Source organism: Chinchilla lanigera, unplaced genomic scaffold, assembly GCF_000276665.1.
Source record: "Chinchilla lanigera isolate Chin_1 unplaced genomic scaffold, ChiLan1.0 scaffold00043, whole genome shotgun sequence".
In the NCBI taxonomy this organism is placed as follows: Eukaryota; Metazoa; Chordata; class Mammalia; order Rodentia; family Chinchillidae; genus Chinchilla; species Chinchilla lanigera.
Genome location: NW_004955444.1, coordinates 12,589,464 through 12,604,133, shown reverse-complemented (window position 1 = coordinate 12,604,133; position 14,670 = coordinate 12,589,464). Strand labels below are relative to the sequence as shown.

The 14,670-nt window shown below is 35.1% G+C and overlaps 1 protein-coding gene across 2 annotated transcripts in view; it reads right to left on the bottom strand.

Moving 5' to 3' along the window:
* Mybl1 (v-myb avian myeloblastosis viral oncogene homolog-like 1) overlaps positions 1–14,670 on the bottom strand; it is a gene marked incomplete at its 5' end in the record, with an annotated part of 31,139 nt that extends 16,469 nt beyond the window's left edge. For both annotated transcript variants that reach the window (XM_005392148.2, XM_005392149.2), the window contains 6 exon segments: positions 86–260; positions 2,342–2,562; positions 3,767–3,859; positions 5,167–5,238; positions 5,563–5,668; positions 14,547–14,670. In XM_005392148.2, coding sequence (XP_005392205.1) covers positions 86–260; positions 2,342–2,562; positions 3,767–3,859; positions 5,167–5,238; positions 5,563–5,668; positions 14,547–14,566 — 687 coding nt within the window.

Sequence of the window (14,670 nt, the reverse complement as noted above, 5' to 3'; positions counted from 1 at the left end):
TGTTTTATTGTCTTATTAAGAAACCATTTTCCCATCTAGCAACTAAAGAGATTTTTAAAATAATGAAGGTATTAAAAGTATGTGCCTGAACAGGTATGTAAAACTGATTCTGGGTTTGCAAATGGTCCATAGTCGCACAAGGTTTGTGTTGAAGTTTTGATGAAGATCGTTCTGATTTTATCCCATCTTGTAAGTAGCCCTCCTGTTCCACTTTTCTTCGCATTGTAGAATTCCAATGGTTTTTAATGGAATTATCAGTCCTAAGAAATGAAAGTATATAATTTAAAAAGGAAAAGAGGAATCCACACATTTCAATATTATGTAACTTGTACAAAGTGCTGAAAACCAAAATTTGGGTAAGGGAGGTGCCGGGAATTGAACTCAGAACCTGAGCTACATCCCCAGCTGAAAAAGTTTACAACTGATGAAATCGGGTACTTTAAAAACTCTGAAGATAAATCGTAAGTCAGGCTTAGTGCTGTAAGAACCACAGACGCTATAGGGACTAAAATGAAGAAGGTCCCTATTCTGCTGGTGCTCAGTCTGTAGGTCTGGCCGCAGGTAAGGAACAACAAAACAACAGTGAAAGAAACATAAAAAAACTAGTGTAATCCAGACAATTAAAGCAGAGTGAGACAAGTGGGTAACTAGGGTAATTCTGGTTGGACAGTCAGGAAGCCCTCCGTGAGAGGACAGTGAAGTGAGACCTAACCAACAAGAATGACCCACCCGAACAGGGACAGGAAAACAGAGCACCCCAAACACACGGCAGGGGCAGGGCAAAGGCCTCAAGCTAGGCACAAACCTGTGACCACGAGAAGGGAACCAGTGACAGAAGCCCAACGTTCTGTTTTCATTTCTTGGAACAATCCCTTCTTTTTTTATCTAAGGTTTCCTTTATGAAAATGTAAATCTTTAGTGTATAGCTATTTGTAGTTTAAAACCCATCCTACATAAAATATACTGAAAACCTACTTTATGTTGATTTACAAAGCTCAGTTCTCGGGAAAGTAAGAAGATATATAAACAAGCAAAAACACCAGAAGTTCCTAGTCTGGTGTTTTTAAAAATTTAACACCGTACCTTAATTTCCTCATCTACAGAAAACAGTAACGTTTGCTCTGCATATTCCCGAAGTATATAAAGAGGCATGTAGCTGGATGTGTGGCAAATGCATAGAAACCCAGCACTCTGAGAGGGTGAGGCAGAAAGACTGCAAGTTCAAGCCCAGCCCTGGCAGCTTAGTGACATAGCTGAGACCTTGTCTCAAAATAAAATATAAAAAAAAGGGCTGTAGCTTGGCATGGTGGTACACATCTGTAATCCTAGCACTTGTGAAACTGAGGCAGGAGAATTGTCACAAGTTCAAGGCCAATCTTGTCTACAAAGAGTTCAAGGCCAGCCTGAACTACATAGTCAGATCCTGTCTCAAAATGAAGATCGGGGTTTGGCTGCAGATATAGCTCAGTGCAAAGGTTGAATCCCTAGGACCACACAAAAATATGTACAAGCATTTTATATACTATAAATTACTATATAGAGATAAACAGAATAAAAACTAAGTGCGTTATCTTCTGAGTGAGGTACAAAATTCCCAGGGTTGGTCAACTGTGCTAGATTATCAGGAAACACATGAACCAGTGCAGTGTAGAGGATACTTAGGACATTACTGCCTCTGAGGGAAATGCAGTTTTAGTTACATGAAAATATACAACACTCCCATGACTTTAAACCATACTACAGCTAAGCATTAAATTTTTCTAACATACTTTCATAGCAGTGTGGGATGGGAATACTGTGTTTCTTAACGAAAAAAATACATTAGAGGGAAATATTTTAATGAGTGTGTTCCCAAAATATTTGTATAATTTGTATTTATTTTACTTAAAGTATATTTATATTTATGTATAATTTGTTTTACTTAAAATTGCAAGATAGGTATTCTCAGCCCACTTTATTTCAACCAACCTACTTGTAATTCTCTGGCTTTATGCACAGTAATCCTAAAGAAAGAAAACTCTGATTCAGATTCCATTTGCACAAAAAGGATCTACTAACTGGCAATGATATATAAACATACTTTGGGGAGCATATTAAATGTTTATATAATCTAAACATTTTATAATCATTGTATTGCACAAATTATTGCTATACTTTATTTAAAAAGTAATTATATTTCTTACCACCAAATTTATTACAGATGTTCCAAACAGATGCTTGTATTATGCAGTCTAAATTTTAATTATAAATAAAAGGTATGGGCTGCTTACAAAATATTTAATAGTAAGGTAATAAGGATCATGATTAAATACAAAAAGTGTATATACATTTATATAAGCACCTTCCAGGAAGTAGTTTGGCAATTTCTGCCCAACGATTTCCCAACCGCTTATGTGCTTCATAGATGATTCTGTCTTCTTCTTCTGTCCAAGAAGATTTCTTTACTTCAGGATTCAGATGATTGTGCCATCTTTCTCTACACTGCTTGCCTATTCTTCCTTTTAAATGTTTTGCAATTAAAGACCACCTTTTTGGTCCATATTTTTGAACTAACTCAATAACCTAAGAAGCAAAACAAAAGTTTAAAAAGTTATTACCTTGTTTGAAACATAACTCAAGAATGCTGGGGCTAGAAATATCACCCGTTAAAGCACTTGCCTAACATGTGTGAGTCCCTGGCCTGAATCCCCAGCAAGGGCAAAACAAAAACAAAAAATTCAGATGTCAATTTAAATAAATACATTAAATTTAAGCCCCAACTGCATACACTGTTCAAAAATCAATTTTACCAATAAACAATCCTTCAGCATGTGACCAGTCAAAAACTGACTCCCCATTATCTGCAACCCAAAGGGCTACAGTGACTTGGAAGTGAAAATGTTTCCACAGAAAATACTATGAAATGGTAGTAAAAATCTTCACATTCTATTCTTATATTTTACAAAGAAAAAAAAAAAAACCAGCTTCAGCAGAAAGCTAAACAAATCTATCCGGAAGCAGAAGGAATCCACAATAATTGGCTTTTTATTCCCTCTTTTCTCATACTGAAAAAACACATTCTTTTTCCCAGTTTAAATGTTTATTTTACTTAAAATTGCAAGATATTTATTCGTAGCTCACCTTAGTTCACTGTTAGTTTGCCTGTCACATGAGGCAATATCACATTGTAAACATTTTGTATTGATGGAATATTTAAATTTAATATACATCGATATTTTTACTATATGTATATATTTACTATGTTTAAAAATAAAATTTCAAGATTAAATGTACTTTTAATGAGATTATATACTTTAAAACTATCAGCCACCAACTAAATCAGATCATACTGAATCTATCAAAATAACTTTAAGAATGACTTCTTACATATAAAATTATCAAATGTAAAAATAAAATTAAAATGTTTAATATATTAACGGAAATTGTGGTATATGTGCTGCCAAAACAAGCACTATTAATGCAGTTTTTGATAGGAAACTATACCCTAATATAGTTAAATCAAATTGGTTATAATTAAACCAATGCTTTATAGCAAGCATTTTTCCTTCTGCAAATCACTGTAAAATAGATTGTATTTTATACTTGGTTTGACTCATTTCAGAAAAACTACATTTCAAGATCAACATTCAGTCATGTAAATAGCCTCTAGAGAACAAAATTAGGTTTAAGAACAATCAAGTGATTGAAGTTTGTGTTAAAACAAAGTATTAGTAAGAAAAAAGCTAATACACCTACGCAGTGACCATAAAGAACATGAACATATTACCCTTTGATCCTCTTCTTTAGTCCAAGGACCCTTTATCAATTCTGGATTTAAAACTTTCTGCCATCGATGTTGGCACTGAAAATCAGAACGGTTCTGAAAGGATTTGAAGATGTTATATAAACATCTTATGTATTATTTCTAATTCTCATAACAATACTATGGAAACAAATACTATCATATACATATTGTAAGGAAGTTGAAGGACAAAGAGGTTAAGTAATTTTTCTAAGCTAGGAGAGCTGATATTTGAATATAATTCAAATTAACTCCAAAATTTATCTCCTTATTGTTTAGCCTCTACTTTCAGGTTCTGTTGAGAGACACTATGACACTATAGAGAGAACACAGGTAGCATGGTTTTTCAATCCAAAGTAATTAATCTCAAAATTCACATATGAGTGTTTTGTCTATTCACAGCACATTAAAAACAAGAATATACGCATAATAAAATGTGATTATAAAATTATATACAAATGAATAGTATGTGAATTAGTATAATGAACAGTAAGTGTAAATTTTTAAAAATCAGTTAACACTTTAAAACGTAAGAATTAGATACTAAATGTTTAAAGCAGTTTTCCCTGATTTTACTGGTTAGCTATCAAAATATTTCAATATTTACATTCTCTCAAAATGTTTTAATGTGTATCACAAATATTTATAAAGCCCTATCCAAACTTAATGCCATTTTTGTTTTATATTGTTAATCTCTTGAGGCCTCCGGGTAAGGGCTTTATAGGATGAATATCTCTTTTTTTTTTTTTTTTTTAGGATCCCTTATCTAAAATGCTTATAACCAAAAGTGTTTCAGATTTCAGATATGTATGGGTTTTAAAATATTTGCATATCTGTAATAAGATACTTTGGGGATGGGATCCAAACTTAAACACAAAATTTACTTATGTTTCTTATACTACACCTCCTACACACAACCTGAAGATAATTTTATACAATATTTTTAGTGCACCGACTTTTTACTATGACCTACTACCTGAGTTCAGGTGTAGAATTTTCCACTTGTGGAGTTTTATCAGAATTCTGAAGCTTTGGATTTTGAAGCACTTCAGATTTCAGATTTTTGTATTAGAGATGCTCACCTTGTACCAGAAAATCAGACTTTCTAAACCATTAGCGACCAACTACAAGTGGACCAAAAACAGGGATGTTTTTAGAAGGAAATCTAAATCTAAAATATGTACAGAGTCAGGCACAGTGGTGAAGCACCTGTAATCCCAGCCTCTAGGGGTGGTGAGGGGGAAGGCAGAGGCAAAAAGATCAGGGCAGCCTAGGCAACACACTAAGACTTCCTCTCCGAATGAATGAAGCTACACTCTTAAAAATTAAATTTAAACAAATGTCCTATTAGCCATGCTAGAAATATAATTTAACATTTTACTTACTTGAAGATGACTAGCAATTAGAGTCCAATCATCAGTTCCATGTTGTTCAACCAACTTCTTTAACTTATCATCCTATAAAACAGGTATAAAAATTAAAAAGCTTTCCATCACCCTTTTGCTCCATCCCTGAATACAGCTCTCTAGTTCTGTAAAGTCGTATCTAGTGGCCATTTTTAAAACTAACACCACTACTATACAAACTTCTTCATGTACTACACTGTTCTGTCAGGCACAATACCAAGTAGTTATTCAAGTCTCTGATCAAAGAAAAAGAATGTACAAGTTAGTTGATGGATAACTTTTCTGCACATTTTGTTTTGAATTACCTTTCATAACTATAACAGTATAAATTGATAAATACAAGTACGAAATTCATAAACCTTCCCAGATAACTACCTCATCTCTTGTCCATTTCACTCTGTTCCAGAGTTTTTTCAGTCCTTTTTGTTGTGGTACTTCATAATCATGATCAGCATACTGAAGATCCTCATCCTCATCCTCACTACAAAAAAATAATAACTTGTCAATCAATAATTGTATTCAAATTAGTGAATTAAATTTGTGTGTGCCAAGTATGACTGAAGCCACCCAGACTGAACATATATATCTAAGGAAGGTATATTCCTAACATATATACCTTATATTTGGAATATTAAAACTAAATCATTGCCAAGCATGGTGGCTCACCCCTGTAATCCCAGTACTCAGGAGCCTGAGGCAGGAGGATTGCCATGAAGTTGAGGCCAGGCTGAACTACATAGCAAGGCCCTGCCTCAAAAAACAAAAATAAAAACACAACAACAACAACAAAAAAGTCCTACAATGGGGAAGAGCTATAGTTACACTAGCATTTTAAAAAATTAGGCCAGATGTGCCATTAACAGCCAAATCACAACCTTGTAAGTCTTTCTACAGAGTCTTGACATTTATTCTTCATTTGACCTTTACTCTAGAAGCGAAAGGACTTTAATTAAAGAAGCAAATGATAAATATCTTGTGCTTTAAGAAAAATCAATAGCAACAGTGTGATGAAAGAGAAGGAAAGCCAATTAGTAATCTTTATAATAACTCAAGCAAGAAATTATTAGGGCTCAACAAAAAGGAATGGTAAAAAACAAACCACACAAAAAAACCCTACAACCTGTTAATCCGTTGACAGTGTCAACAACAAAAAGGGTTAATTACCCAGGAATAATTGTAACATTCAAAGTCAAGGTATAGGTAAATGATGAAACACCAAAAACTTGAATAAATGCAAAAATATTTAGACCTCATTCTTGGATAAGAAAACAATATTCCAGAGATGTCCATTAATTCATACTAAATGAATGAAAACACCAACAGATTTTGAAAAAGAATTGCTTAAGCTGATTTCATCATTCACAAACAAAAGAATTTAAAAAGTAATAATATCCAGAGTAACAGCCAGAAAAAAATCTAAAAATAATAGTGGCAGAATTACCATTACCTATTATCCAAATATACTATACAGAAATAAACCAGAATAGTACCGGCATATGAACAGACATATAAAGAAATGGAACAAGATAAAACATTCAGGAAAAAAAACCCACGAATTTGGTAAATTGTAACATTTTAAATCAGTGGTACCAAGACAGACTTTTCTTTCAAGAAATGGTGCAAGATATTGGATAAGCATTCTTAAAAACTAAACTAAGAGTTCTACTTCAAATTCAGATGAAATAAGTATTTGTATTTTTAAAATGAAACCATAATAGTACTATAAGAGGAAATAATTCTTTTTAACATCTCAGAGTAGAAGGGAAATAACTATCACAAGACGAAAGTCCAGAGCCCATGAAAGAATGGACCAACCACGGTGATAAAAGTAAACGGGAAGAAGTATATGAAACTAAGAAATATTTAAAAAGTAGCAGCAAGAATTTTGCAGCTGACAGGGTATGAAGAATCAAAGATGACTCCAAACTTTCTGGCTTTGGGAATACAACCAATGTTATTCACTAGGGAAAGGACAGACACAGGACAGGCAGAACTCTGGAAGGGAGAAGGAAAGGCAGAATAGTTTTGGACTACATGTTTTCAAGGTACTTGAAAAATACACAGGTAAAAATGCCCAGAGCAGAACTGTTCAAAAAATATAAAATGCAAGCCACATCATGTAGTTTTCTAGTGGCCACATTTTTAAAAAGAAACTACTAAAGTTAATTTTGTTTTTTTTTTGGTACGGGGAATCGAACTCAGGATCTTGCGCTTGCCAGGTAGGCACTTGTGACCACTGAGCTATTTCCCTGGCCTTACTAAAGTTAACTTTAATAAATATTATTTAACCCAATATATCTAAAATATAATTTCAAAATGTAAACATAAAAATTATAAATGAAATATTTTATACTCGTTTTGCTTAGTAAAGTCTTCAATATCTGTTATGTATTTTGTAGTCATAGTACATCACAATTCAGACTATTCCCATTTTAAGTGCTGCAGCTATCCTATTGGGCAGAACAGGTCCAGAGGGCAACTGGGTATATGGATATGCTATTCAGACATAGGTTTAGAGTAGATCCAGTTTTGGCATTTGCGCGCATACTCGTACAAAGAATAGTTGTGGTCAGATGACCCAAGGAAAGTAAATATAGTGAAGGAGTAAAAGTCAAAATGTGAGCTTTTACAGAGCAAAAAATAAAGACTATTTTAAAGAAAGAAGCACAGGAAAAGATAAGTCTCCAGGATAAACTGAATTTGAGGATTCTATTAGCCAGAGAACTGGGCATCTGAAAATAATGCGAACTAACATTTACTTAAAACTTTCTAAGTACCATATACTGTAGTAGTCTTAAGAAATTTTTCTCTCAACAACCAGAAGAGAGAAAATAATACTATTATTGTTACTTCACAGAGTAGAAAATCTTGATTTAGAAAAGTATAACTCCTTTGTTTTGTTTTGCTTTTGTGTGTGATACTGAGGATCAAATCTTAGGGTGCTCTACCACTGAGCTACATTCCCAGCCCATCCCCCACTTTATTCTGAAACTTGGTCTTGCTACTAAATTGTCCAGATGTAAACTGAACTTGTGATCCTCTTGTCTCAGCCTCCAAAAGTGCTGAGATTACAAGTAACTTCTTAACCAAAGTCACACCAAATTTATCATGGTTGATCTCTAAAGTCCACCATTTAACCACACTATAACACACTAGAAAAATAGAGAAGAGTACTAGGAAGTTGGAACCTAAACTACATTTTGAAACCAGAACCCTTTAGTTCTAACTTAACCACTTACTTTGTAATCTTGTACCTATTACCCTCTCAGGGCTTTAGTTCACTTGTTTGTAAAAATGAGTGTAATGCCATCTACCTTACGGTACTGGACTAAGGATAAAATTAAGTGAGAAAACCTATTTTATACCTCATATAAACACTAAGTAGAAATGTGGCTCAATATTAATGTGCATAATCTGATCGCCATAGCAGAAGTCAAAATCATCTTGTCTTTCTAGATTTAACTCTTTCTTTAAAATCCATTCTGATTTCAAAGAGCAAAGTGTGAAAATTTGTCTATCCCTAGTGAAATTAAGAACATATAAATGGTTCCTAATATCTATTAACTCAATCTTACAAAATTGAAAAATGAAGTCCATCCTTTGCAAGAACTTCTAATTGACTGAGTTGTCAATTCCATAGAATGAAAATTTTTCCTATCTAAACAGGCAAAATAACAAGATCCCCTATTCTCTTCTATTCATCTACTTCCATAGTTGAATGCACTTTAATTTTCCAGTGGTCTCTTGCATTTGTAACAAGAATCTGTCAGTCCTACTTATATATGCTTTTCCATTAAACAATACCAAAACCAAAGCCAGTTTTAATTAAATATCTGTTACTGGCAATCATCTTCAGCTACCAGAAATATAATCCAATCAGCCAAGAGTAAATGGTTAAATTGGTGATGCTTCAGAGTGCAATAATTTCATAAATTTCTCAGTTACTAAATCAAATAAAGTATCAACTTTCCCACCCAAACAGTAAGCCTGAAGAGCGCAGAGACTGCCTATCATATTTACCTCTCAGGTCCAAGCACTCGAATGTTTGTAGAATTAATAAAGATCTTCTTTATCCTTCTACATCCCTCCACTAAGCTATCCTCCAAGATTACTTCACTTCCAACTCACCTACCACTTCCACCTTTCTCAAGACAAATGTGATCTCAAAGTAGATACAAGAAAGATTTGGTTTATTAAACAAATGAAAATAGCTCAAGGAGGATGTTGAAGGCATTTCTGTTTGTTAAAAAGTACTTTCAGAATCCAAATGCACCTCCAAGTGGTAGAATTTTAAAAAGCAGAACCTGCTGAAACGTTTTTCAAAACTGAGTACAGAAGGTGTTCGATGAGTGTCTAGTACTGCCTAACCTTTCCTCGAAGTGCTCCCAGCGACAAAATGATTTCCTGACACTCCCAGTAACCCGCAGGTGGGCTTTCCACAAGTTTTCCTCTTCTTTGCTCCCTTCACATCCCAAGAGCTTCCACAACAGCACATCTGAGATTGCTTTTTCTAAAAATGGGTTATTTCTGAACCAAAATAATCTTTAACTTGAGAATCCACCCATATAAATCTTGAGTATTTACAAAAATATCAACATTATATCTAATCTGTACAAAATCCACCTTAAGGTTCTTATTGAACTATTTTAAGGATGAGTTCAAAATTTACTTTATTCAAAAAGACTAGTTACCAAGGAGTAATTTCCTAAAAACTTATTTAACTTTAAAACTCTAGCCCCTTATTTTCCATTTCTACATGAGGTTTTACTCTGCTTTGCTTTCAGCATGGGCATCGGTTTCAGACAGTATTCAGGAAGCTTTGCTTTTTGAGTGGGTAAATATGAGGGAGCATTAAAGTAGAATTCTTAGAATCATCTCTACCACTGGGACTTTCCTAGCATCTAACTAATCTACTTAGTCTGAGCATCTAGTTCCCGCCCCCCCCCACAGCTAGGTACTGAACCCAGGGCTTTGGGCATGATAGGCAAGGGCTCATTTTTTAGCTATACCTTTACCCCAAGTTATTTCTTTTTTTTTCTTTTTTTTTTTTTTTTTTTTTTTTTTTTTTTTTTTTTCTCTGGTACCGGGAACCGAACTCATGACCTTGCGCTTGCCAGGCAGGCACTTTGTCGCTGAGCTAAATCCCCAGCCCCTACCCCAAGTTATTTCTATATATATTTAAGTGACTATTGAAAGAATTATATAACTTTCAAGTAAGAGTAACAGAAAAAAAGATCCTAGGAATGTATTAATATTACTAGCTATAACAGGAAGGTGGCCTATAAGAATGCCAATAATTTACCAAGAAAAAAGCAAAGAGATAAATCTCCACAAGTAATCTCACCAATATTCCACTTATTTAACAATGAAAAGTCCCATCACCCAATAGATTTGCTCTGCTTTTCTACTTTTTAGACCATCTTTTGGCATTTCTATCCTGTAGTAAACAGTGCTATAACATGCAACAATTCAATAAAGCCAAGCTTCCTACTATGTACTTAAATAAACCATTTGTAGTCTACTGTGAATACCCTGGAAGAGAGCAAAACAAGGTGAAATTATTTCTTCATTCACAAAGCAAAAACAGAAGAATTTGATCTTTGACTTTCTAGCCCAAGTTTTGCTTCTGAAAATTGTTCTCTCATTTTCCAAGTCAAAGGAAATATTTACTCTGTAAATGTCTAATACATAACTAAACTATTATAGTCAAATGGAAACAGTTTTGTCAAACATGAATGAACAAGGTGATCAGGGTATTATGAGACAGCAAAGGAAGCACAAAAAGTTCTACAACTCATAGGTGAAGAGAACAGTTACAGACAACTTTACACCAGGGTATAAGTTAACAGGATGTGATAGTTAAGAATTTACATGTGGAAAATATAGAAAACTATCCATACTTGCAGATATTAAGATAAAACACTTAGGAAAAGCTCACTTTAAAAGGGTAACAATTATACCACCTAAAAACAGTAAGATGGGATAACCAAGAGAAGAATTTGAAAATATTTTGAAATGTATTTTTATTGGAAAAGCAACTAGTTGCTTGAAATCAGGGAAACATCAGCTCTATAGAGATTGTTCCACTAAAACTGTTTCAACTTAATCGCATCTTTAATCACAAACCACAAGTTTGAAATTTCTATCATAATCAAAAAATATACCTTTTTATATTTTCTGAAAAGAGGGTAACTCACTTAAGTTTCTTAGGTCCATCTGCAGGGCAAGACACGAAAATTTATCAGGTTGATTCAATAAAGTGAAATCAGGCCACCTAGTGGTTAACATCATGTACTGCATACATGAATATTTTTTTTTACAAATCTGGACTGTGCAAAGTAGTACCATTACAGTAAAATACATTTGATTTCACATAATTTTTGGCCATTATTGATAGCAATACCGAAACACTGAAGAGAGTTCTCCCCAGCCATGCATAAACAAAAGCAAAGTGAGAACATTTCCTTTAGAGTGTGTGTATTTTTAAATGAGGAAAAGATTATAAAAGTTCCTCAAAAAAGGACATACAGTAAAACTAAAGGCATAACATAAAATTCATACAGAACATACATAAAATTCAAACCTCTCTATTAACATAACATAAAAGTCAAACCCCTACATTCACTCATAAAGTTTAGGCAGTTTATATGCTTTCCCAAAACAATATTGCTAGCTAATGACAGAGCTAATTAGAAAGTCCTCTCATATTCCAGTATACTTTCACTTCTAGCCATTTGGCCAGAAATAACAGAGTAAAAGTGCTACATACACACATATACACACACACCCCACTTCAATTTTCTAATGTAAAAGCTGATTTTTTTTGTTTGTTTAGTGTTTGGTCATCTTATGTAAATACCTTGATCTTCTTACTGGTAACAGTCTTTATAGTTTCTAAGCAGTTTTTTTTAAGTTTATGTTTAAGGGTAGAACTAGCCTTTAAAAACTAAGATGATTTATACTTCAAATGGAATATGCTTAAAATCAAATACATGTAAATAAGAGAATCCCAATTTTAGTATTGCCTGTAAACTATGTCATTAAAACTCTGAAAGTGATCTACAACTATTTTAAGTCACAATGCTAAAGGAGCCCCTTCCTTTATGTAAATCTCAATGATAGATAATGAACATGAAATGTGTTGAAGGAGAAACAGTATATTCACTGGGCAAAGTATTTTGTCTTTTGGCTAAAAAAATTCATATATATGAACCTAGCTTATAGTAAAGAAATAACTGAGTCATTTCAAGGTGTACTTCAAGATTTCCAGTATACAACCATTTAAGAGTTTGAATGAAAAATTATATTTTGCTGTATAAAAGTTTTGCATAAGAGTATAGGTGTAGATCCTGTAATACACTTTTTCTGTGTGATCTGAAAAAAAAAAAAACACTGAAGGGTAGAAATGTTACCTCAAATGTGAAACAACTGAAGTATGTTCATTAAGATGTGTAAGTCATATTTACATATACAAGAAATATAATTCAGAGCATGCAACTCACTCAAGTATGAAGGCCCTAAGAAATACACCATTCAGAGATGATAATTTCTCACCACATCCTCTACTTGCTTATTCCCAGAGGGAGTGTAGCTTCACTCCACCACACTTCATTATTCCAGTCTTTATGACTTTTCCACCTCATTCTATAATGTTTCAATTAACTCATACTACTGTCAAGGAGTAAAATTCAACAATACAATTAAAGTTTAACAAGTTCAAAGTATTGTCAATAAAAGAAGATAATTTATACAGGGATAACAGTCTACTATTGTGAAACATATACAGCATGTAGTGAAAAGAAAACCAACTGGGGACACGAGGGTTATGATATTTATATATCAGTGTCTATAATTTTAATACCTGATGACAGAATTAGCCAAGAAACTGTTTCAAATAAGGTTAATATCTAAATACCTAATGCCACAAATTAAATATAAACCAAATTCTGTTGACTTGATTCACTTGCCACTTTGCATAATGTTATTTTTAAATTTTTTTTACCTAAAAATTCAAAAGGCCTACACCAGTGCTTCAGCAATTATAATTACAGGAAATTTTAATTTGTATCGTTTCTGGAGTTGGAGAGATTAACTTGGTCCTTGAGTTTCTAGACAAGCAGTTATCTGGGTGATTCTGCCCGCCCCCTACCCCAAAGACATTTAGCATCTAGAGAAATTTTGATTGTCATGACTGTCAGAAGTAGGGTGTTGCGGTCTTCTACTGAGCCAAGGATGCTACTAAACAACTTCCCACTACAAAAAAAAAAAAAAAAAATTTTATCCAAAATGTCAGTACTGCCAAGTTTGAAAATCATATTGTACATGCAACAGGAGTGGGTTTGTGTGTGTATGTGTGTGTACATTTGTTCAAGTGTCTGTCATACACTGGTTGCTATAAATAACTATAACTATTTTTTCTGCAGAACCATCTTACACACTACAGAAGCACAGAGCAAAGAATACTGTACGTAGTTCACTGAATTTTTAATCAAAACCTACAATAAATGAAGCTATGGTCTACATAAATAAAAATATTTGGAAATTCTGCCAAACATCGTTTAATGTTTTTTAATACTGAAAGTTAAAACAGAGCATAGATTCTTGTCACCTGAGTACTCCACATAATTTAACAGTAGCTACTGCAGTGACATACACAAAAATTAAATGCATAGATTCGTCCTGGTGTATTTCCCAACAAAAATGTGTCCCACCTCTGTGCAACACTTAGGTACATTCAAAATGTTCAGTAAATAAAACACATTGTTTCATTTTTAAAATCAGTCTACTGGTAGTAACAATGTGACAGCTTCCCACCAGAAGACGCGAAGACCACACACATAAAGCTGAGGACACGGGCATGGGAACTGCAAAAGAATGAAAGAGGTCCTCTCTGCTCTAGTCCCCTAGACTTTCCGTAACTTGTGAAGACAGGGAGGGTCTGCAGAGGGGTGCCCGCCCACGTTTGTCCCGGAGCTCCAGTTCTGACCGGCAGTTAGTTCACAAGAGAAAGTCCCATTTTTCAAGTCATCCGGGGAGGACGCAAGCACTTTTACCTGAGTGGCGTCGTCCCTAGCAGCGCAAAGACTCATCTGGCAAGCAGCAGCCGGGCGCGACTTAGCAGTGTGCGGGTTCGCGGGGGCAGGATCGACGCGAAGCACCCACCCGAGCCCCGGCTGCCCTTCCCGCGTCCCCGCCCGGCCCCCGCCTCTCGCCCGTCGCGGCGGAGCCCCGGCCCCGGGGCCAGGCGGCGCGGACACGGGGGACCTCTGCCCCGGCCGGGGCGGCCCCGGGGGCCGCGGGGAAGGAGAATCGGAGCCGGGACAGCGCGGACAGGCCCGGGCCGAAGGGATGCCACCCACCTGCGCGACCTCTTCGCCATCCTTCAAGTGCCGCATAGGCGCGGGCCGGGCGGGGACGCGGGCGGCTCCTCCGGCCTCAGGCGGCGCGCCTTCTGCCCACGCTCCCGCCGCCTCCCTCGCCCCG